This window comes from Anguilla rostrata, chromosome 15, assembly GCF_018555375.3.
Source record: "Anguilla rostrata isolate EN2019 chromosome 15, ASM1855537v3, whole genome shotgun sequence".
Taxonomy (NCBI): Eukaryota; Metazoa; Chordata; class Actinopteri; order Anguilliformes; family Anguillidae; genus Anguilla; species Anguilla rostrata.
In genome coordinates this window covers 1,200,534-1,223,388 of record NC_057947.1, presented here as the reverse complement: position 1 = coordinate 1,223,388, position 22,855 = coordinate 1,200,534, and the positions used below count along the sequence as shown (strand labels likewise).

The following is a 22,855-nucleotide window of genomic DNA, read 5'->3' as shown; positions in this document are numbered from 1 at the left end:
GTGTAAAGCACAGGCCATCACACAGCCGGCACATCTACAGTGTAAATCACAGGCCATCGTACAGCAAGCACATCTACAGTGTAAATCACAGGCCATCGCACAGCGAGCACATCTACAGTGTATAGCACAGGGCATCGTACAGCGAGCACATTTACAGTGTAAAGCACAGGCCATCGCACAGCGGGCACATCTACAGTGTAAATCATAGGCCATCGCACAGCGAGCACATTTACAGTGTAAAGCACAGGCCATCGCACAGCGAGCACATCTACAGTGTAAATCACAGGCCATCGCACAGCGAGCACATTTACAGTGTAAAGCACAGGCCATCGCACAGCAGGCACATCTACAGTGTAAAGCACAGGCCATTGGACAGCCAGCGAGCACATCTACAGTGTAAATCACAGGCCATTGGACAGCCAGCAAGCACATCTACAGTGGTAAAGCACAGGCCTCGCACAGCCAGCGAGCACATCTACAGTGTAAGCACAGGCCATCGGACAGCCAGCGGGCACATCTACAGTGTAAAGCACAGGCCATCATACAGCAAGCACATCTACAGTGTAAAGCACAGGCCATCATACAGCAAGCACATCTACAGTGTAAAGCACAGGGCATCGTACGGCCAGCGAGCACATCTACAGTGTAAATCACAAGCCATCGGACAGCCAGCAAGTACATCTACAGTGTAAAGCACAGGCCATCATACAGCAAGCACATCTACAGTGTAAATTACAGGCCATCGGACAGCCAGCAAGTACATCTACAGTGTAAAGCACAGGCCATCATACAGCAAGCACATCTACAGTGTAAAATACAGGCCATCGCACAGCCAGCGGGCACATCTACAGTGTAAGGCACAGGCCATCGTACAGCCAGTGAGCACATCGACAGTGTAAAGCACAGGCCATCGGACAGCCAGGGAGCACATCTACAGTGTAAAGCACAGGCCATCGCACAGCCAGCAAGCACATCTACAGTGTAAAGCACAGGCCATCGCACAGCCAGCGAGCACATCTACAGTGTAAAGCACAGGCCATCGTACAGCCAGCGGGCACATCTACAGTGTAAAGCACAGGCCATCGCACAGCGGGCACATGTACAGTGTAAAGCACAGGTCATCGCACAGCGGGCACATCTACAGTGTAAAGCACAGGTCATCGCACAGCGGGCACATCTACAGTGTAAAGCACAGGCCATTGTACAGCGGGCACATCTACAGTGTAAAGCACAGGCCATTGTACAGCGGGCACATCTACAATGTAAAGCACAGGCCATTGTACAGCGGGCACATCTACAGTGTAAAGCACAGGCCATCGTACAGTGGGTTTCTAAATTTGGGGCTTTCCCACACAATGCGCGTATGATCCTAGCCTATTCAAAAGCCAATCAACAGTCTTCATGGATCGATGCTGTCTATTTTGACTTTTATATAATTTCCGCAAAGCAGGAAAAATACATAGTTTAGAGTTATTTTTCATTGTCTCTCTTTTTGGCATAATAAATGTAATATGTAATAAACGTAATATCAACATGAAACAAAAATATAGAAATAATTAGCATTCGAGTTAAACAAATAACAATCATTACAAATTCCTATATATGTTAGTTCATACCAACATAATTGAGTTATCTAATGTATCTTACTGGTGGTAATTTTACTCTTGATTAGAGATCTATGGTGCAATAGCGAGAGTTTTAAGACTAGTTGGTGTCCTTCGTTTGTGGATCTAGACTTCTGTGTTTGGAAGGGCTGTTTGGAACCAAGCCCACTGCCCATTCAGATAGTCAGTTTGTCTGCAGCTTTAGGATGTGGTCAATCATGTGCTGTGCTTGCGTTCACATGCTGGGCTGTCTCTGCACAAAACAGGATGCCTGGGACACCAGCGTTCTGGGCTGGCCCTTCGTTGAAGCCCCGCACCCCCCACTCCACAGTAATTCCTTCATCTCCAGTCCGAACAGATCGACCAAATGCCTAAATTAGCCTACCCGTCTGGAAGTCTATCACATGACAATGGAACACCAACTTTTTAACTCCGGAGGAGTTAAAATCAAAGAGGAAGAAGTACCTTATGTATAGGTAAGGTGTAGGAATGTAATGGGCTTTTTTGTTAAAGAGTTCAAATTGCAAATAAAACAGTGTCACTGAATGTGATTAGTGACAAACTGTCTGACCAGTACAGAGTACAGAGCATTTCTTCTTCTTGCATTGGCTTATTTCTGCACCATAGTTTGTGCCTTTAGCTGGCTGATGTCAAAATGAGCATCACAAATAAAGATGTCTCCTTACCAACCATCGACACCATGCAAGACATTTATTTGGATAAAAATCACTCAGAGAATTACAGTTAAAAGGGTAACAGCCGCCAATGAGCAGTGTACAAATAAATGCAGTTAACCCAAACATAAATCAGGCTGTTCTACAGGAACGCTTAGCAGGGACACAAGCCTAACTGTGCACAAGTATCTCATATATCACTTCATTATTAGGTAACATCACTCCACAGATTACAATATTTGCAGCTGTAGAATTATAGGGTAGCAGCAACACAATTAAATGGGGAATTAGCATATATATTGGAAGCAGATTGCACTGCTTGTAAGGGATGCTAACTGACATCTCTGATCTTATTCCTCCATTTTCTCAGTCACACTAATGCTGGCTGGTACCAATGATGAATAAACGGTATGAGCTGGATGCAGCCCATACATAATCTCACTGTCCATGGTTCATCTGTCAAGATATGCAGCGATCCTTATATTTTAAAACAAATGCTTCAGCAAGGCACATTTTCACATTCAGTTTAAACACCTAAGCCATTCTGTCATTCGTTTCTCAACACTGAGGTATCAACACTGAGATCTGCATTTTGTATTTTAACCATGTTTCTGGAAAAAAAAACTATTGAGTGAGTGAGTTGATTGAGTACAGGTTGAAGTTAAAGACACATGTTGGTTCAATCCTGGCCTCAGTATGAACGAGTTATGGGCATTTTCATGGGGCGGCAGTGTAGCACAGTGGGTAAGGAACAGGGCTTATAACCAAAAGGTCATACGTTCAATTCCTGGGTAGGACACTGCCGTTGTACCCTTGAGCAAGGTACTTAACCTGCATTGCTTCAGTATACACTATATCCAGCTGTATAAATGGATACAATGTAAAAGTTATATAAGTCGATCTCGATAAGAGCGCCTGCTAAATGCCTGTATTGTAATGTTATGATGCATGACATCGAATGAAAAATAAAAATCCATCCAACTACGTTACCTTTCTTGTTGCGGTTGGGATCCTTCATGATTTTCTGGTAGCACTCAAATTGGGCAGTCACGATCTTATTCCTCGTAACGCCGATGTCGTGGTAACCATTCTGCAATTCCTTAGAAGTTTCGTTCTCTTCAGCGTGAACAACGCCAAAATGCTACAAAAAAGACACACAAAGCAGTCACATATCTGAATTAAAACTTCTCTGTATCATAAGACTGAAATCAATCTTAGGTTTTCCCCCAGATTTGAGAACCAAATAAAAATTGTAAGTCAAATAAGAGCAATAATAACGCTTCAAAAATAATGTTTGAAAAAGACACTCATTCAGTGATGCCTAATTACTAGAAAGCTAATACACAGAATAACCCATTGTGAGGACTAAATGAAAGCCTTCATATGATTATTTTGCAGGTATATTGTCATTGGCATATTGTCAAGAGAAGTTGGGGCTTATTTTGATAGTGAAATTAAGAAGCTGTGGTGTGGCCTATTGTTTGATGTGAGCTCAACCTCGTTTGTTTAGCCTCAGAGTCAGGACAAATACTACAGTAGCCAGTGAGTTTGTTGCTAAATTTGAAGCCCCTATAGACAATTTAAACAGCACATCCAGCACATCCTTATTTGGCAAACAGGAAATGGCTGCAGCATGGAACGGCTTGTACAAATGGTCCAAGAGATCCACCATTTATCAGTCAGGACACCACTTCCTGCTGAAAGAGGAATTTTATCATGGAATATATAACAGCGTGTGTACTGTTTATTCACACACACACACACACACACATACACACATACATACAGTACAAAAGTGTGCATACGTATTTGGACAGTGACACATTTTTATGTTTCGGCTGATACTTCATCACACTGGATTTGAGACGTGACTGTGAATATGAGATTAAAGCGCAGACTGTCAGCTTCAATTTGAGAGTATTTACATCCATATCAGGTGATCCGTGTAGTAATTACAGCCCTTTTTATACATAATCCCCCATTTTAGGAGAGTAAAAGCAATTGGACAAATTAACATAATCTGAAACAAAGTCATCATATTTAGTATTCGGTTGCAAATCCTTCGTATTTGATAACTGCCTGAAGTCTGTGACCCACAGACATCATCAGGTGCTGAGTATCCTCTCTGGTCATGCTCTGCCAGGCCTGTGCTACGGCCATCTTTAGTTTTTGTTTGCCTTTGGGGTACGTTGCATCAGTCGGGTCTTCAGCGAGTGAAATGCATGTTCATTTGGCTTCAAAGATGGTTCATTGACCTAGCCAGTCAATTACATTCCACCTTTTGGCCCTGAAATTGCTTAGTTACAGTATGTTTGAGGTCATTGTCCAGCTGCAAGGTGAAGCACTGTCCAAACAACTGAGCAGATGTTTCTGCACACTTCAGAGTTCGTCCTGCTGCCATCAGCAGTCACATCACCAATGAAGACAAGTGAGCCAGTTCCAGGGGAAGCCATACATGCCCAAACCACAACACTACTTTGGATCAAGAGCACTTCCTTCCTTTCTCCACACTTTCTTCTTTCCATCACATTCGTACAGGTTATTACGTGCCTTGTTTGTCCATGAGACTGCTCCGGAGCTCCACAATGTCTTTTAATGTCATTTTTAGTGAACTCTACCCTGCCCATTCTGTTCAGAAGCTTGCCGGGGGTTTGCATCTTGTGGCAAACCCTCTGAGAATATGCTGGTGTAGTCTTCTCTTTATGGTAAACCCTCTGAGAATATGCTGGTGTAGTCATCTCTTTATGGTAGTTTTTGATACATCTGTGCCCATATCCTGGAGTGTGTTCTTGATCTGTTCTTGACCTGTTCAGTTAAAAAAGGGGGTTTGTTTCAACCTGGCTGTCTCCTATTGCTGAGCTCAGCAGTGAGTTCTTGCTTCCTAATGTATCAAACAGCTTGATTTGGACACAACCAGTGTTTTGGCTGTGTCATTGTATGTTCTGATTTTCAGCCTCAAGATGGCCTGCTTTACTAGCATTGACACTCATTTGGTCCTCATGTTGACAGGAACAAATGCTAATTCCAAACCTAGAATCAACTCCAGACATTTCGTTAGCTTTCATGTGCATGAACTAATTATTAAAGACACACAGCTGGCCAAGAAACAACTGAGCAGGCAATTGTCCAATAATTTGCTGCCCAAAATTGGGGGATTATGTATAAAAAGGGCTGTAGTACACAGATCACCCCATATGGGTGTAGATGCCCTCAAATGAAAGCTGACAGTCTGCACTTTAATTTCCTATTCATTGATTTATTTAAAATTCAATTAAAATTGGGTCACTGTCTAAAAATGTACACACTGCACTGCATATACTCTATATACTGCATATCTAATTGTGTGTGTGTGTGTATATATATATATATATATATATATATATATATATATATATATATTATATGTATATATATATTATATAATTCTATACCATTTAATATATCATATTCATGTATTATTCCCTTTCAAGCAATGTCTCAGAAAATGTCATAAAATAAAAATCGATCAAGAATTCAACATAAACTTAGTGAAAGTCGTATGATATACATTTCACCATTTATGAGGTCTAATCTCTAACTTGGAAAACGTACCCAGAATGAAAACAGAAAGAGTTTGACTGAATCTGTAAATAGGCAGGAAGGGTTATGGGAGGTCTGTGGAAACACAAGGGGACCATCTGTTGCACAAGTTTCTCTGCCAAGCACTCCAACGCATTTCAAAAATAAATGAATCAAGAGCTTATTCTGTACAAAACAATTTTTACATTTCATCCATTGTCCTAGTTATTTTCAAATTAAATTTCCACTCCAGAAACACAGAACATGGTGTGAAATGACGAGATCCTATGATGACTGATGATCACTTATAAATGCAAAGTGCATACAGATGTAACCAATCCCAAGGTGTTTCCTGAATAGAGAATTTCAAGGCAACATGTTACATATTAGATATTATTCAGAATTTGGTCCAACTTCTTGGACAGTTTGCAAGGTAGACACAAAAGACAACTCCATACCATCTGGCACTGTCCTGATGTGTGTTTTATGCAGGTTTTCAAAATTCTGAATAGCTCCCAAGATATTTAACTTTATTATTTGAAAAATTACTCCCATAGAGAATGATTGTCAGAAATTTCACAACGCAGTTTCTGTGAGATGGTAACATCAGAGACATGAGGTTTGGCAGTGTGGTCAGGTCAGTCAGCCATTAGATGCTCATTCAATATAACTCCAATTGGCCCCTACGGAGTCTCTCTTTGACACACTTTCTCATAAATTATAGTTTGTTGGCAGACCATTTCAAACCCTGAATTACCTCAATGAAAGCATAAGCCAGCACTTCCTGTTGGGAGTGGTGGAAGCTGAGTAGGCTCGACCAATCACAGTAGTGAGGTGTGCAGGTAAACAGAACCCATGGGACACACCACACGGGTGCTGATGGCCATATGGATAGTACTCAAGGGAAATGGCTGAATTGCCTGAAAAAACACCAAAAAAACCCTCTATGGAGGAGCAGAACACCTGCTCCTCTAAAATGGACACGTGGGCGGATCAGCTTGTTGGCATCTTCTGCCCGGTGGCACTCAGGGAGGTCCTTAGCCAGTCGCGAGCAAGCTGTGGGCCGTGTCTGATATATCAAACGTTTGCCGTAATCCAAGAAAATGCATATGCCCCGCCCCTTATCTCAATATAAGGCACTGGATTGGTTTCAAATGGAACACAATGAAAACAAAGCAAATTTGCTAAATAATCCTGTTCAAAATTTCATCTGTTATCTTCTGTAATCTCCATTCGTCTGTGATCTACATTCCATTCTCCTTCGAATAGTTGCCTAATGGACTATAAGCATGGCAGAACTTCCAGAGAGGAAGATCTTGGTTGGATATGGTCTACTACATATGCTGGGGTGCTTCCAATTCACGAGACTATCGCGCCACGCCAGAGGCTAAATCATCATTTTAACTGTGATTTAGCTCATAGGTTCCGAGACTGGCCACTCGGTGACCATCCAATTAAAGTTCTAAATTTTACAATAACCTCCACACCATAAGTGCAATTTCCATGAAACTCAGCACACATTATTTGCTGATACGAAAATTTTTCGAACTACACAACCAGCTAAAAACAAAGTCCTTAGGGTGGATTTTCCAACATTATGATAAAACAAGCACGAAACTGTCCAGACCCACGGCGGTAACTGTATAGCTAGCTAGCTATGGCATGTCCTCACCTCCGTAACGTTATTTGTTGTCCTCCGTGTGTCCATACATCTGTATCGGTGGTATGCGCTAACTAGGTTAACTAAAGTAGGCGGAACGCTAACATATTAGGGTTAGCTAAAGTAACATTAGGCGATAAAGCTGTGCTTAAAAATCTTGTGTCGTTTGAAGTGGTGATTTTTGGAAGATGCACCTGCGCATGCGTCCTACTAAATGAAGCACCACTTGCGCATGTGTCCCACCAAACGACCCTCAAAGGTCATCCATGAGTGAGTGAGTGAGTGACCACAATTTGCCATGCATAGCCCACGGCGGCAGTCTCCTGCGCGCCGTGGCAAAAAAACAGTGGTTTATTATATTCTATTATTCTATTCTATTATTCAAGTCTATTATATTATTTTGTTTGTGGACCAATCTGCACCAAACTTGCTGCATATCTTTATTGAACCATGATACACATATGGTATATAAACTGGACCATTCGGTTAAAAACATAGCCAGCACAGACCTATGAACTTGAATGAGAAAAAAGGATATGGCCGATGACAATACTGTAGCGGTTTGTGCTGTCATCATGAGACATGAATTATCTTGATAACTGAATAACCAAATGAAATGAAAGTGGATCGTGGGACAGAAGTTAGTGAAGATTATCAAGTTTGTTGGAAATCGGTCCAAGTCTGTATGGTGTATGACATAATATAATAATTATTACAAGGACAGCCAACATTGGGATAATCTGAACATAAGGCAATACAAATCTAAATGCAAATCTTGTTCTCCTGCAAAATCAATGGATTCTAACTCAGTAAAAGTTGGGTGAAATGGGTTCCTCAGAATGTCTACTATATGAATCGGACAGGTTTCTGACAATGCATTCACCCAAAGAATTGTGGCAGGGGTTTAACTCCTACACAATTTCGGTTCAGATACCACCTTTCCCTGCTTTTGAGCCCATTTTTGCAGATTTTGACTTCATCTATGATTGCACAGTTGGCGGATTTCCGATTTGGTGTCCTCTTGTCACAGAATCGGCACGACCGAAAAATGTCCAAGAAGCACTTGAGCGGAACGTAAGTAACGAACGTCCGGCCCGTTTGTGTTGTGTGCAACAGGATGTTCATTCTTCAGTCAACACAGAAAACAGATGCGGCTCTTTGTTCTGCAGCAGAAATCAAATATCTGCTTTCCCAAAAATAGCCTTCAAGTACAAATCTGTGCCGCCTCCTGCACAAATGCCAAACGCATTATTTCAACAGAAACCCGTGTATTTGACATCATCGCCAAAAAAGTCACACAAGCAAAAAAGCATTAAAGTGAACAATTCAGTTTCTTTCAACGGTAAAATAATGTTACATAATATATTAGGAATATGAGTAATATCTTGCTGTGTATTAAAGAGCAATAGAATATATGTGAATCTTACCTCTGTGACAGAACACAGTAGTAGGAGAGAAGCAATCCAACAGCCCTCTAGTTTCATCTTTGGCATTTCAAAGTGTCCACAGCGGCAAAGACCGATGATCTGTAATAACAAAGTAAATTGTTCAAGACATCCAACATCCATTTAAATGTGCAGTGTGTAGAAAATCAGCCTGTACAACCAGTAAAAGGATACTCATCTGGAATTAAATGAGAATATGACATTCATTTATTAGCATTTAGCTAAAAGGCAGATGCAAGCAGCACATTTTAATTGTGGTTTGAGATCCTCAGTATCCAAGCAATAGGAAAGCACCCAGGTCTACAGGAACCAAGTGCATCTCTTCACCCATCACACCTCCTTGTCATAACGCAAACTGACAGTAGGAAATGGATGAGGGGCCACTCCAATAAAAGCCCATTCGGTTTGATGCAGAGGAATGCTAACGGTGACACGTCCCCTTGGGCAAACTATCATTTAAATGAAGGACGGTCAAACTTTTTTTTGGTAATTTTTGCTAAACGAAGACTCTCGAGGCTTCGCAGCATCCCTGCTTTCCAATGGAAATCTCCAGTCACCAAAAAAAGCTATGCTTATGTTTGCTACATCATTAAAAAAACAGGATGACTGGTTCACTGACTTTTTCTTTGAGGTGGTCAGTATAAATCTCGAGTGAGAGCAGTAAGCAGCAGGGGCAGTGAGTCAGAGGGTGTGGCTGGGGTCCAAGACTGGGGTGGGGTCTGGGGTCCAAGTCTACTCCAAACGAAAGCTGTTAAACTGGGGGGTGGGGCCTGGGGTCCAAGTCTGCTCCAAACGAAAACTGTGTTGTTAAAATGGGGGTGGGGGGGGGGGCGGCTGGGGGCCAAGTCTACTCCAAACGAAAGCTGTGTTAAACTGGCGTGGGTCTGGGTCCAAGTCTGCTCCAAACGAAAGCTGTGTTAAACTGGGGTGGGGTGGTCTGGGGTCCAAGTCTGCTCCAAACGAAAGCTGTGTTAAACTGGGCGGTGGGGTCTGGGGTCCAAGTCTGCTCCAAACGAAAGCTGTGTTAAACTGGGGGGTGGGGGGGCTGGGGGCAAAGTCTGCTCCAAACGAAAGCTGTGTCAGCCAAATTTCTTCCCCATATGTTTTTAAGCTCTTTCATAATTTGTTCCTTAAAGTGAACACAATGCAGGTTTTGCTTGTTATTGGCTTTGTCTTTGTCTACATTATATACCAAATGATTACTGTAGGTTTAGTGGCTATGCGTCCCCACTTTCACCAATTAGGAGCCAATTAATTCGCGTCAGACGTTAATTTGATCAACTCAAAATGGTTGCCTGTATTTATGTAATTGTGCATTGGGCCAAATAAATGGTTAGAGAGGGGAAATAGCATTGAAGATGCAAGTTTGCGATATTCTACTGCGAAGAAAGTAAACTGATACTCAGTAATACATCATTCATAGTTTTGGTAGGTGCAATTATGTGCATTAAGTTTATATGAAGGAAATAACCAGAGAGAGAGAGAGAGAGAAAGAGAGAGAGGACAATAATAGAATTGGATATGAATAAAATTAAATTTGAATTGAAAAACTTTGATTTAACACATCAAAGCAGAAAAAAAGAAAGGTTCCATGTCCACACGTTCAAACCTTTGCACAAAAACAAGCGGAGGGCCCTTCCTGCTGTCCCCCTCTTCCAGACGAGCAGAGCAGCCTCATTAATCCGGCCAGCTTTTTATCAAAGCCGCTGCCGCTGCCAGCTTCCTCCATTTCCCCATCGTGACCGGCGCGCGGAAAAACCTCTGCCTGTCCAGCTCACATCAACACATCACATTTAAATCCAGGCTGCAGCACATTGCGTATAATGCAGCCCAAAGCCCAAAAACAAATATTTGAACTGCAGTGCATTTTAGCCATAAACATGTGCAAACGCTCACTTGGAGAGGTCCAAACCATCCATAATTACTGTGGCAGTTAACGCCAGGAGGGCCGGAGGAGTCACTGCTTGGACGGGACTCGCTTCGCTACGCTGATCAGTTGAAAGAAAAGGTTCCATTCAATCCGTAGTGGGGGCAGGTTGATGTAATTGGTCAGGGTCAAACTGACCGGACTGCACATATGCATTCAATTAAAGGTGGGGGAGGGGGGGGGGAACCCCAATTTAGCCTTGTGATTCGGTGGAGTTTGTCCTTGCCGTCGCCCCTGGTGATAAAACCCCCGTGTTTTCAGACCAGCTCGTGGAGAAACATGCTTAGCAGCTGTGCGTAGCTGTGTGTAGCTGCAGAAGCTGAAGCACAGGCCCTGGTTATCAGGTCTATTGTCTTTAGATTGAGCACGGTAAACATCCTACAGGGATCACAGGAAGTCTGCCCTCTGCTTTTCCACTTCCTCTCTGGCCTTCAGGAACATACTTCCTATTTTGACAGAAGGGTGTTACATTATACCATATTTCCACAGCATTAATCCACTGAGCACGCAGTCACACAATGTTCACAGCCAAATCAGACTGATGGAGACCCACGTATCCCCTGGTACATACAGCCTCTCACAGGAGTTCTGTTTCTTCAGAACAAGCTTCTGCTGCTGTAGTGCATTTAAGCCCTGGTCACATTTCTAAAATGGGAAATTTACCTTTAATTTTCCTGTATCACACTCTCAGATCTGATATTACTGTATCACACTCAGATCTGATATTACTGTATCACACTCTCAGATCTGATATTACTGTATCACACTCAGATCTGATATTACTGTATCACACTCTCAGATCTGATATTACTGTATCACACTCAGATCTAATATTACTGTATCACACTCAGATCTGATATTACTGTATCACACTCAGATCTCATATTACTGTATCACACTCTCAGATCTCATATTACTGTATCACACTCTGATATTACTGCATCACACTCTCAGATCTGATATTACTGTATTACTCTCAGATCTGACATTACTGTATCACTCTCTCAGATCTGATATTACTGTATCACACTCTCAGATCTGATATTACTGTATCACTCTCAGATCTGATATTACTGTTTTACTCACAGATCTGATATTACTGTATCACTCTCAGATCTGATATTACTGTATCACACTCAGATCTGATATTACTGTATCACACTCTCAGATCTGATATTACTGCATCATTCTCAGATCTGATATTACTGTATCACACTCAGCTCTGATATTACTGTATCACACTCAGATCTGATATTACTGTATCACATACTCAGATCTGATATTACTGCATCACTCTCAGATCTGATATTACTGTATCACACTCTCAGATCTGATATTACTGCATCATTCTCAGATCTGATATTACTGTATCACTCTCAGATCTAAAATTGCTGTATCACACTCAGATCTGATATTACTGTATCACACTCAGATCTGATATTACTGTATCACACTCTCAGATCTGATATTACTGTATCACACTCTGATATTACTGAATCACACTCTCAGATCTGATATTACTGTATTACTCTCAGATCTGACATTACTGTATCACATACTCAGATCTGATATTACTGTATCACACTCTCAGATCTGATATTACTGCATCACTCTCAGATCAGATATTACTGTATCACACTCTCAGATCTGATATTACTGTATCACACTCAGATCTGATATTACTGTATCACAGTCAGATCTGGTATTACTGTATCACACTCTCAGATCTGATATTACTGTATCACACTCTCAGATCTGATATTACTGAATCACACTCTCAGATCTGATATTACTGTATTACTCTCAGATCTGACATTACTGTATCACATACTCAGATCTGATATTACTGTATCACACTCTCAGATCTGATATTACTGCATCACTCTCAGATCAGATATTACTGTATCACACTCTCAGATCTGATATTACTGCATCATTCTCAGATCTGATATTACTGTATCACTCTCAGATCTAAAATTGCTGTATCACACTCTCAGATCTGATATTACTGTATCACTCTCAGATCTGATATTACTGTATCACAGTCAGATCTGGTATTACTGTATCACTCTCAGATCTGATATTACTGTATCACACTCTGATATTACTGCATCACTCTCTCAGATCTGATATTATTGTATCAGATCTTATATTACTGTATCACTCTCATATCTAATATTGCTGTATCACTCTCTCAGATCTGATATTACTGTATCACACTATGATATTACTGTATCACTTTCAGGTCTGATATTACTGTATCACTCTCTCAGATCTGATATTACTGTATCACACTATCAGGTCTCAGTAGGACACCATACAGGCACAACACGGCACTGACACCCAATCAATCTACTGTCAATGTTGAGATGTAAATGAATATCCAAATATTCTTACACACGTTAAATTTAAAATTTGTATAAGGTGAACAAATAACAATAATTGAAGTAATTTTCCATAAAATTATTAATGTGTAATTTTGTCAAAAGTGTTGTTTTAAACATATGAAAAATGTTGCCGTCACACCTCCCAAGCACAAACAGGCTGGTCTGGGCTTGAGAAAAAACAAGTGAGCAATGCTTGGCAATGGTAATGTTTATGTTAGGTGCTCTGCTAGCCAAAATGAAGCAAAGCCCCCAGGCCTGTGATCATAGCACATCACAGAGTCATTTCACACACACAGCGGGGACAAACAGCTATCGCATGTAATCATATGCAAAGCATCCTTCTGTCATCTCAACAGTCATGCAATGTTAACATTTATCTGAACTCATAAGTATTTACCTTTTCAAGTGGCAACCACCAGAATCAAATAATATTAAATTTAAAATTATAATGCCGTTAAGTTCAGCTGAATTCTGACTAGACAAAATCATTTCTTCCACAAAATCAAACTACATATTTAAGGATAAACAAACAAATAAATAAATAAATAGTGCTGAAAGGCACTCAAATCCCAGCTGCTTCAGTAAGCCAGCTTCAGAGCATTAAAGTTGCATAATTACAAGAGTGCACGCCCTGCAGACTGTACCAGAAGAGTGCACGCCCTGCAGACTGTACCAGAAGAGTGCACGCCCTGCAGACTGTACCAGAAGAGTGCACACCCTGCAGACTGTACCAGAAGAGTGCACGCCCTGCAGACTGTACCAGAAGAGTGCACGCCCTGCAGACTGTACCAGAAGAGTGCACACCCTGCAGACTGTACCAGAAGAGTGCACACCCTGCAGACTGTACCAGAAGAGTGCACACCCTGCAGACTGTACCAGAAGAGTGCACATCCTGCAGACTGTACCAGAAGAGTGTACATCCTGCAGACTGTACCAGAAGAGTGCACACCCTGCAGACTGTACCAGAAGAGTGCACACCCTGCAGACTGTACCAGAAGAGTGCACACCCTGCAGACTGTACCAGAAGAGTGTACATCCTGCAGACTGTACCAGAAGAGTGTACATCCTGCAGACTGTACCAGAAGAGTGCACATCCTGCAGACTGTACCAGAAGAGTGCACATCCTGCAGACTGTACCAGAAGAGTGTACATCCTGCAGACTGTACCAGAAGAGTGCACATCCTGCAGACTGTAACAGAACAGTGCATGCCCTGCAAACTGAACCAGAACAGTGCACGCCCTGCAGACTATACCAGAAAAGTGCACGCCCTGCAGATTGTACTAGAAGCAAGAGTGACATTAAGAGGAATTATGTTTTATTCTGACAATATGACAAATTATTCTGCTGAGCAGCTTTTACGGCAAACCACAGATGAATCAGGTAAGTTCATGATTATGACAGCCTATGCTCTTCTCATAGTAATAATAATAATAATAATAATAATAATAATAATAATAATAATCAACAGCAACAGGTTGAGAAGCACAAAAGCATTCTCAACTCTCACCTGTGGGTGATGCCGGATATGGACAGCAGGGTAGCATGGTGGTTAGGGAAATGGGCTTGCATCTGAGCTGGGTGCTGTGGTTGTACCTTTCAACCGGGTACTTACTTCATTAAACAACTAGTGCTATAAATAGAATTTTACATAATTAATGTAAGCTGCATGTGTATGTTGCTCTGGATAAGAGCAACTGCGAAATGTAAATGTCACCAAGCAACTGAACGCATGTGTCCAAGGAGTCCCCCAATCACATCCTCACATAACGTTAACCCAATCACATCCTCATATAAAGTTAACCAAATCAAATCCTCACATAACCCTAACCGAATCACATCCTCACATAACACTAACCCAATCACATCCTCACATAACCCAAACTAATTCACATACTTACATAACCCAATCACATCCTCACATAACCCTAACCAAATCACATCCTCACATAACCCTAACCCAATCACATTCTCACATAACCCTAACCCAATCACATCCTCACATAAAGTTAACCCAATCACATCCTCATATAACGTTAACCAAATCACATCCTCACATAACCCTAACCCCGCCGCTCTCAGACTCTGGGCCGTGGCTTCTCTGTGGGATATCATCATCGAGTGTCTCTGCCTTGGCAGGATCAGATGGTGGAAAACACTGAAAAGGCTCTGTCCATGTGCAGCAGGGAGGTCCAACTCAACTGTGGAAAAGCCCCTCCCGTCCCACCCGCACAGGCCCATGGGAATGGGTGGAGAATTAACGCCATGTGCGAGAGAAAAGATAAGATCCAGACGCAGCACCGCCACCCACCAACACCCCCCCCCCCCCCGCCCCCCTGCACCTTATCACCCGCCCAGTCAAACATGTATGCTGCTAGTCAAGACCACACAGCAAAATGAAGGCTACACAAGGCTCCGTTTTAAAAAGTCAGGACCTGAGACCACAGTAAGATCGAAGCGCTCATTAGGGGAATGTCTTTCAGTAAAAATGCACTTGTACATCACAGTTCCAGGAATGTGTGCCATTCAGACTCATTTACAACCCCCCCCCCCCCCAAGTCTGTGACCCATGACCGCCAAGGGCTGGTGAGCTCCAGCTGCACAGTTTCCTGTCACATGGACCGCGGTATAAAGCTGACATTGCTCATTTTCTGACAGGGCCGGGTGACGGATTGCATCTCTTGCACTTTGAAGACCGGTGGGCCTAAAATGAAGGTCTTCTGAATAAATAAATATATAAAAATGATATCAGTACTCGGACTGTTTTTTGCGCTAATGGATGTCACTGACTGACTTGTGTGTGCCACTGGATCAGACAGGCCATCTTGTACCAAGTAAGATCAACTGAAGCCACAATTCTGTTGGGCTCAATGCCCAATACTCTCAAATCAGGTCCTCAAGGCCAGAAATGTTCTACCTGACAATTATATTAATGTCACTATGTGTCACTGTTACTACAGGCTTCAGTCTGACATTACCAATCAAAAATACATGAAGCTATATGCAACGGCAAACTGAGGATGGGGGCATGTGCACTGCTCTACCCAAACAGTGCCATTTTTCCCCCTGTATATGAAGGAGCATCCAATAAGGAAACCCCCAGTGTGCCAGGGCTTGCCAGTGCATGTGCCAGGGTGCGTACCATTGTGTATGTCAGTGCGCCAGGGTGTGTACCAGTGTGCCAGGGTGTGTGCCAGCAGGTGTGCCAGGGTGTGTACCAGTGTGCCAGGGTGTGTGCCAGCAGGTGTGCCAGGGTGTGTACCAGTGTGCCAGGGTGTGTGCCAGCAGGTGTGCCAGGGTGTGTACCAGTGTGCCAGGGTGTGTGCCAGCAGGTCTGTCAGGGCATGTGCCAGTGTGTATGTCAGTGTGCCAGGGTGTGTACCAGTGTGCCAGGGTGTGTGCCAGCAGGTGTGCCAGGGTGTGTACCAGTGTGCCAGGGTGCGTGCCAGCAGGTGTGTCAGGGCATGTGCCAGTGTGTATGTTAGTGTGCCAGTGTGCCAGGGCGTGTGCCAGTGCGCCAGGCTGTATGTCAGTGTGTCAGGGCATGTGCCAGTGTGTATGTTAGTGTGCCAGGGTGTGTGCCAGTGTGCCAGAGCGTGTGCCAGTGTGCCAGGCTGTATGTCAGTGTGTCAGGGCCTGTGCCAGTGTGTGTGTCAGTGTGCCGGGCCTGTGCCAGCAGGTGTGCCAGTGTGACTGTAGAACTAGCATGGGCTGTGTTTTCCCAGCACTGTGGGTTATTGATAACTCATATTGTCTGCGTGTATAATGCTATCATCTTCCTGCTGCCCTGAATAGCACAGCGTTAAGAATATACTGCCAATGCAGTGGATCTCAGCTGTTACTTCTCAAGAGGTTTGACTGCCTGGATATTTTAAAGACCACATGCTACACCCCCACAAGGACCTATTAAGCTTCTTCCTTTGATTTATTCCAAACAGAAATATCCAGAACCATGGAAAATGACCCCCTCCACACACATGCACACACACACACACACACACACACACACAGATACAACACACACTCTCTCACACACATACACAGATACAACACACACACACACTCACACATGCACACACAGTATCTGTTGTTCAGGCACACACAAAGGACAGAAAGACAGATGCAGACTCAGACACCTAAAGGACACTAAAACTCATTGCAACCGGCTCATCTAAACAGTGGTGCTCCTAAAGTTCAGCCTCCTTCCCCATGTCCATCTGTAAACAGAGAACTCTCACGCACAAACACATGCATGCAAGGTCTATTCCGATAGACATTAACACTGTAAAAATACCTTGAGGGTACTGGTGCAGCCATGTTTAGGAGCACCCCCCACCCCCCGCCCTGCTGCGGCCAAATCAGAGTGTGTTTACAGGCCCAGTTCTAATCCCGTCCTGCTCTCAGATACACTCAGCGTTGGAATGGGAGCCTCTGGCTCAGGAATAACCCCGCGGCCCGGGTCAAATTCACCGCTGTTTTTAGACCGTTCCTGAGAGAACCCCCGGGGGGGTGGGGGGTGGGGGGGGAAACAAGCTCCCAAGTGCTGAATATCTGCTCAACCTCCGTCTCGCATCAAAAACACACACACATTTTCCACATTCTCCTTTTCTGCTTGCATTTTATACACAGCATTTGCAGACAGAACCAAAGCAATATGAATATACAACACGAATATGTATTCAACTTATGGCCTGTGAAACAGCCAACAGCGTGTCAGATCACATTGAACTGATGCACCATTTTAATTCTGTGCTGAAATTAAACAAGGATTTACATTTCTAAAAACTGCTGAGGACAGGGGAATTGTCGGAGATAAAAAGGAGAAAAAACAGGGCTGAAGCATGATAACTTGCTGCCCTTCCTGTACAGAGCAGGGTGTGGTCACAGATGTGTCTCTCCCTGGAGCCAGTCTTCCCCCGAACCCAACCCCAAGGGCAGGAAGTCCCTGTCAGCCAGAGACAGTTTGTTTAACACACATCCACTTGGAAACTGTGACTGATTTTTCCACTGTTCAAACATCCTTCACAAAGACGTTCTGTTTTCGGGGGGGGGGGGGGGGGCACTCCACTTTAACAAAACTAAATAAATAAAAATATTTTTCCACCAAGGAGAACAAAGAATACAAAGAATAGAGCATTATAGTGACATTTCCTTAAAAAAAAAAACTGCATTTCACTAAATCAAACAGTTTCAAATTCCAGCCCTTAACTAAGCTCAAATTAGCCAGTGCCTCAGTAAAAAAAATGATGTACAGTGTCCAGGCTACCATAGAGTCTATGGGAATGCCCATAACCGCTCCAGCTTCCGGAAATGAGTGTGAATAACTAATGTTTGTAATGGTGATTAAAAAGATATTCAATGACCAGCGCAATACACTTGAATGCGCGTCCAGCGTAGTAAAAACGGCCAGAGGAAATCAGATCTACCTGTGAGACTGAAATTGGCTTAACGGCTGAATCATGGCTGCCTTGTGTCGGCTACCTCTATTCATGCCAGGAGAGGGAAAAGGTAACACAACCTGCTAGTGTTGGTCCGGTCTCTAATTTAACAGAGGTTATTACTGGGACAGGAAGTCACCTGGTGCTCCAGGTGTAGCCTACGTCCGTTTATAAATGAAAGGCAACGCTACAGGCTAAGGACTTCGGCTCCCGTAGACTGATCTGGTGCCTCCTTTTTAATAATGCAATTTCCTGTTTGTGAAGCGCCATTTAATAACAGCTGAAAAAAAGAGCTCAACTGTGTTTTACAACATATTCAGAGATAATTCAACATTGACAATCCCTTAGATTCAAGTAAAACCACTTAGTCAGTTTACATGAAATTCAATTAAACCGAACTTTGTTTTGAATTTAATCAGACGCACCTTAAAGCTTTTTAAGACAAAAAACAAAACCAAGCTGTAAAAATAGTGGGCTGAAAATTGCGGAGGTAAAAGGTTTTTAAGAGCAAGTGAGTTTACCCTGTATCCCTGTCTTCAATTTAACAATCTGTCTTATAACAATTATTTAATTGTAATGATTTTTTTTTCTCGTAAATTATGAAATCTGATTAAACCACTAAAATAAGTTAAGTCGTTTTTAAAAATTATATTACAGAACGGTTAAATTCATTTTCAAGTAGCAACAAATCTGACGCAATTTGTAGTATTCCTCTGGTAGAAATAACAGTGAACTGAATTTTGCGCGACAATGTGCAGCCTAAGCAGAGCTTTTAGCATAAAAAAGTTTTTTAAATGGTCCGACCGATTAATCAAAAGCGTATTTGCAAATAATTTTAATTAATTCTAACGGCTTGAACCTATTATTACTGCCATGTTGAGACGGTATGTTGAACGGTACCTCTAATTGAGAAAAAGCAACAGATACATCGGAATGGTTTGACCGAATTGCATAAACCCTTAAACAGTCTTTAAAGTTGTGTTTGGTTGAATCCAGCCCAGTGTTTATGAATCCAAACAAGATCAGAATTACTCTAAAATTCAATTAACGACGACTATTTTGTTGTGCACTGTAAACCGAGCAAAAACTGTGGGTTTTGGTTAAAACTCAATTCTAAACTAAATGTAGGTAGCTCATACAATAGCCTACTTGCCACTGCAGACGTACGGCGATAAGTCATGTAGCCTATTTAATAAAATATACACAGTGGAACCAGCCAGAAAGAACAGTTTATGAAACATTCGGAACCCGCGTCAGATTCAGCGGCCCTCCCCGCGCCCGCGGCACATTTCGCACCATGGTGACCGCCACAGATCGGCCAGCGATGCAGCTGCATCAACCGAAGCAGCTTTGTTCCAGCTGATATAAGGCCTCTCTCTCGTCACCGGTCGCCCCAATACATGCCTGGGTGCATACATTACGCGTGGCCATTAACGACTACCCCCCCCCCCCCCAGGCCAGCCCCCCAAAAAAGAAAATATCCGCGATACTGTCAATTCCCTCGACGACACTGCACCACTAAATAGCAAAGCAGACTTCTTTAGACAGTCAGTGAGTAATGGGTCTATTTAGTCTATTTATGGAGAAGGCAGGCATAAAGGCATGTTCTCTGAAGAGATGGATCTTCTCCGCGGACACTCGGGGAGACGGCCCTCCGCCCCTGCATCCCTAGACCATGCCATGGAGAACTTGTTATGCGTGCGCGCAAATGCACCGTACCGACAGGGCAGCCTGCATGACGGCTGAACAAATTTCAGAATAACAACACTCCCCTCTGTGTGTGTCCCCGTGCATAGCTGACCTAATTGAATTAGCAGAGAACACGGAGAATTTAACATCTTTGCTGTCGAACAAGTAGAAGTACAGTGGTTTTGTGGAAACGCGTGGGCTCGGGAATATTGTAATACCAGTCTTTCAGAACCTTCCCTTTGGCGGGCGGATGACCTCTTCGCGCCTCGCGCCTCTAACATCGAAACACTTCTCATTGCATCACAGTGCGATCTGCCAATTCTGAAGAGATCTTCCCTTCGGCTCCCCCACATTTCATAATGCACAATCTGCATCTTACGTAACCACGCAGATAACAAAACAACAACCACATGTGTCTAGTGTGTCTAACGGCTCTCATGAGTAGCTTCTCATGCTGATTAACAAATAATGCAGTTTGCGGAATTCCATTGCGCAATGGCACTGTATTGTTGTGTGATATAGTAGGACTTGTCCAGGTAAGTGCTAGGTGCCAACAGGTAACACACACATGGTCATAACACGCGTACGGAACGAACGCACACACGTGCGCGCGCACACACTTACACACGCATATATATATATATATATATATATATATATATATATATATATATATGTGCAGTTAATATTTCGCTAAGATTTTCGCTAAGACATTACTACATCTGATGCAACTGAAATATGCTGCAAGTTGTGAAATTCTTTCAGCCAAATGAGGTCCCTGGACAATAAGCTACTGGCCGCCGCTTCCCAGGAAACTGATCTCCGTGTTAAATAAATAAATAAATAAATAAATAAGGCTTATGTGTATCCTTCGCAGCTGGTTGGTTCTTAAGTCAAATCGCATAGGACACCAGTTTAATTACTGAAATTCGCACAACGCACGGACTGACATTAGTTCAGCTACACGACTGGAAAATTGAATGGCCATCATTAAATCTCTTTTAAAAATGTATTTAAGAACCATATACAAACGGTAACATTTATTTCAGCTACTAGAAGAGCAGTTATCAACGTCCTTCCCTGTAAATAACACTCGCGAACCCAATTTGGTGAAAGCGGATATAGGGTGATTCTTCACCCTTTAAAAACAGCAAACACGCTGCACAGAGGGCGGCTGGAGACGGGGAGCAGTAAAATATAAGGTTACATTGTGTATGAGGGAGATACTCAACATCACTGCAAAACTGACAATGAGGTAACAACATGTTTGGAACTGCAGAACGTCATTCGTCTGAAAGACAGGCTGTTCGGCGAGACCAGACCAGAACACAGTCGTTCCTTTTTGCAGTGCTATTGCAGTAAGCACCCAAGCTCATATCCTACAACTTAGTGAGTTTTAAGCAAATTCTGGCTGGATGATTGCTCGCAAAATCTCATGGCATTGTAATCACGGCCAATAGTTCAACAAAATGACTATTCAATCTAATGTCTCCAATACAACGACAGCGCTATGTGCGAGCTTTCATAGACTGCCGCCGAAAAAGGACACCAATTCTGATTTCAGAGACGAGACCGATATCTGCCTCTCATATCAGCTATCTTATCTCTTGTCGCTATATTCACCGTGCATTATGCTATGTGAACATCTTTCGATCTGAGTGTAGAAAACACTACGCAATAGCAGAATAAATATCCCTTACCTGATAGAGAAAAGGCCGAAAAAAACTGTGTATACACGCTCAAGCAGTTCTCTCTCGATGGACAGTGGTTGGTGTCCCTAACATGCAGAAGAAACGAATCCCCCTTTCCACAGCGTAGTGTCTGAAGCGCGTATGGAACAATGACGCACACTGAATCCAGGACACAATGAAATGTTGGTGAAGTTGGAGCTACAGTCAGACTATAAGTGATCCACTACCGTGGCTTCCTGTTACATCACAAATTACCCCGCCTTGGGAGAACACGACCGTCTCCTCTTGGACCGGTTTCCCAATTACGTTTACGCCCCAGACTAAAGGAAGCTTTCACTTCGCCACCCACAAAGACATCTTAATTCGATACTCTTAATCAGAATGCAGTTACTGGGCTCTTTGCTCACAAAACGACGGAAGCAAAGATTTAGAGAATGGAAAGCAAACGAAGATTTCTTCGAGAACATCGAGATGCGATTTCAAATCCCACCATCCTAAATTTGAGATACGATTAGAAAAGGACATGAATTTGTAATTCCAACCTGGTTACATTTATTTCGTGTTAACTGCCGATCATACGTCAGAAACACGTGCTCTTACATTCGAAATTAAATAGTGTTTAGATTCTCTCGTATAGTATCTATAATTAACCTTCCTATTGTGTTAGAATGTTGCACGCACCTTTTGTATTGGCGGGTCAAATTTGACCCATACTTTAACTCAGCAGATAATAATAAAAATAAAAAAAAACAATGATTATTATCCAATATTGTTTTTTTTTTTT

General features: G+C 42.7%; 1 protein-coding gene across 2 annotated transcripts in view; it reads right to left on the bottom strand.

Moving 5' to 3' along the window:
- The window catches only part of calcrla (calcitonin receptor-like a), a 35,451-nt gene extending 13,137 nt beyond the window's left edge, over positions 1-22,314 (bottom strand). The window contains exons 1-3 of one of the 2 annotated variants that reach the window (XM_064309813.1): positions 22,081-22,314; positions 8,924-9,022; positions 3,269-3,419 (exon numbers count right to left, since the gene is read on the bottom strand). In XM_064309813.1, the coding sequence (XP_064165883.1) occupies positions 3,269-3,419; positions 8,924-8,989 (217 nt within the window). In that variant the 5' untranslated portion in view covers positions 8,990-9,022; positions 22,081-22,314. The remainder of the gene's footprint in view (positions 1-3,268; positions 3,420-8,923; positions 9,023-22,080) is intronic. The other variant, XM_064309812.1, reaches the window with a different exon arrangement.
- Between the last annotated feature and the right edge of the window lie 541 nt (positions 22,315-22,855).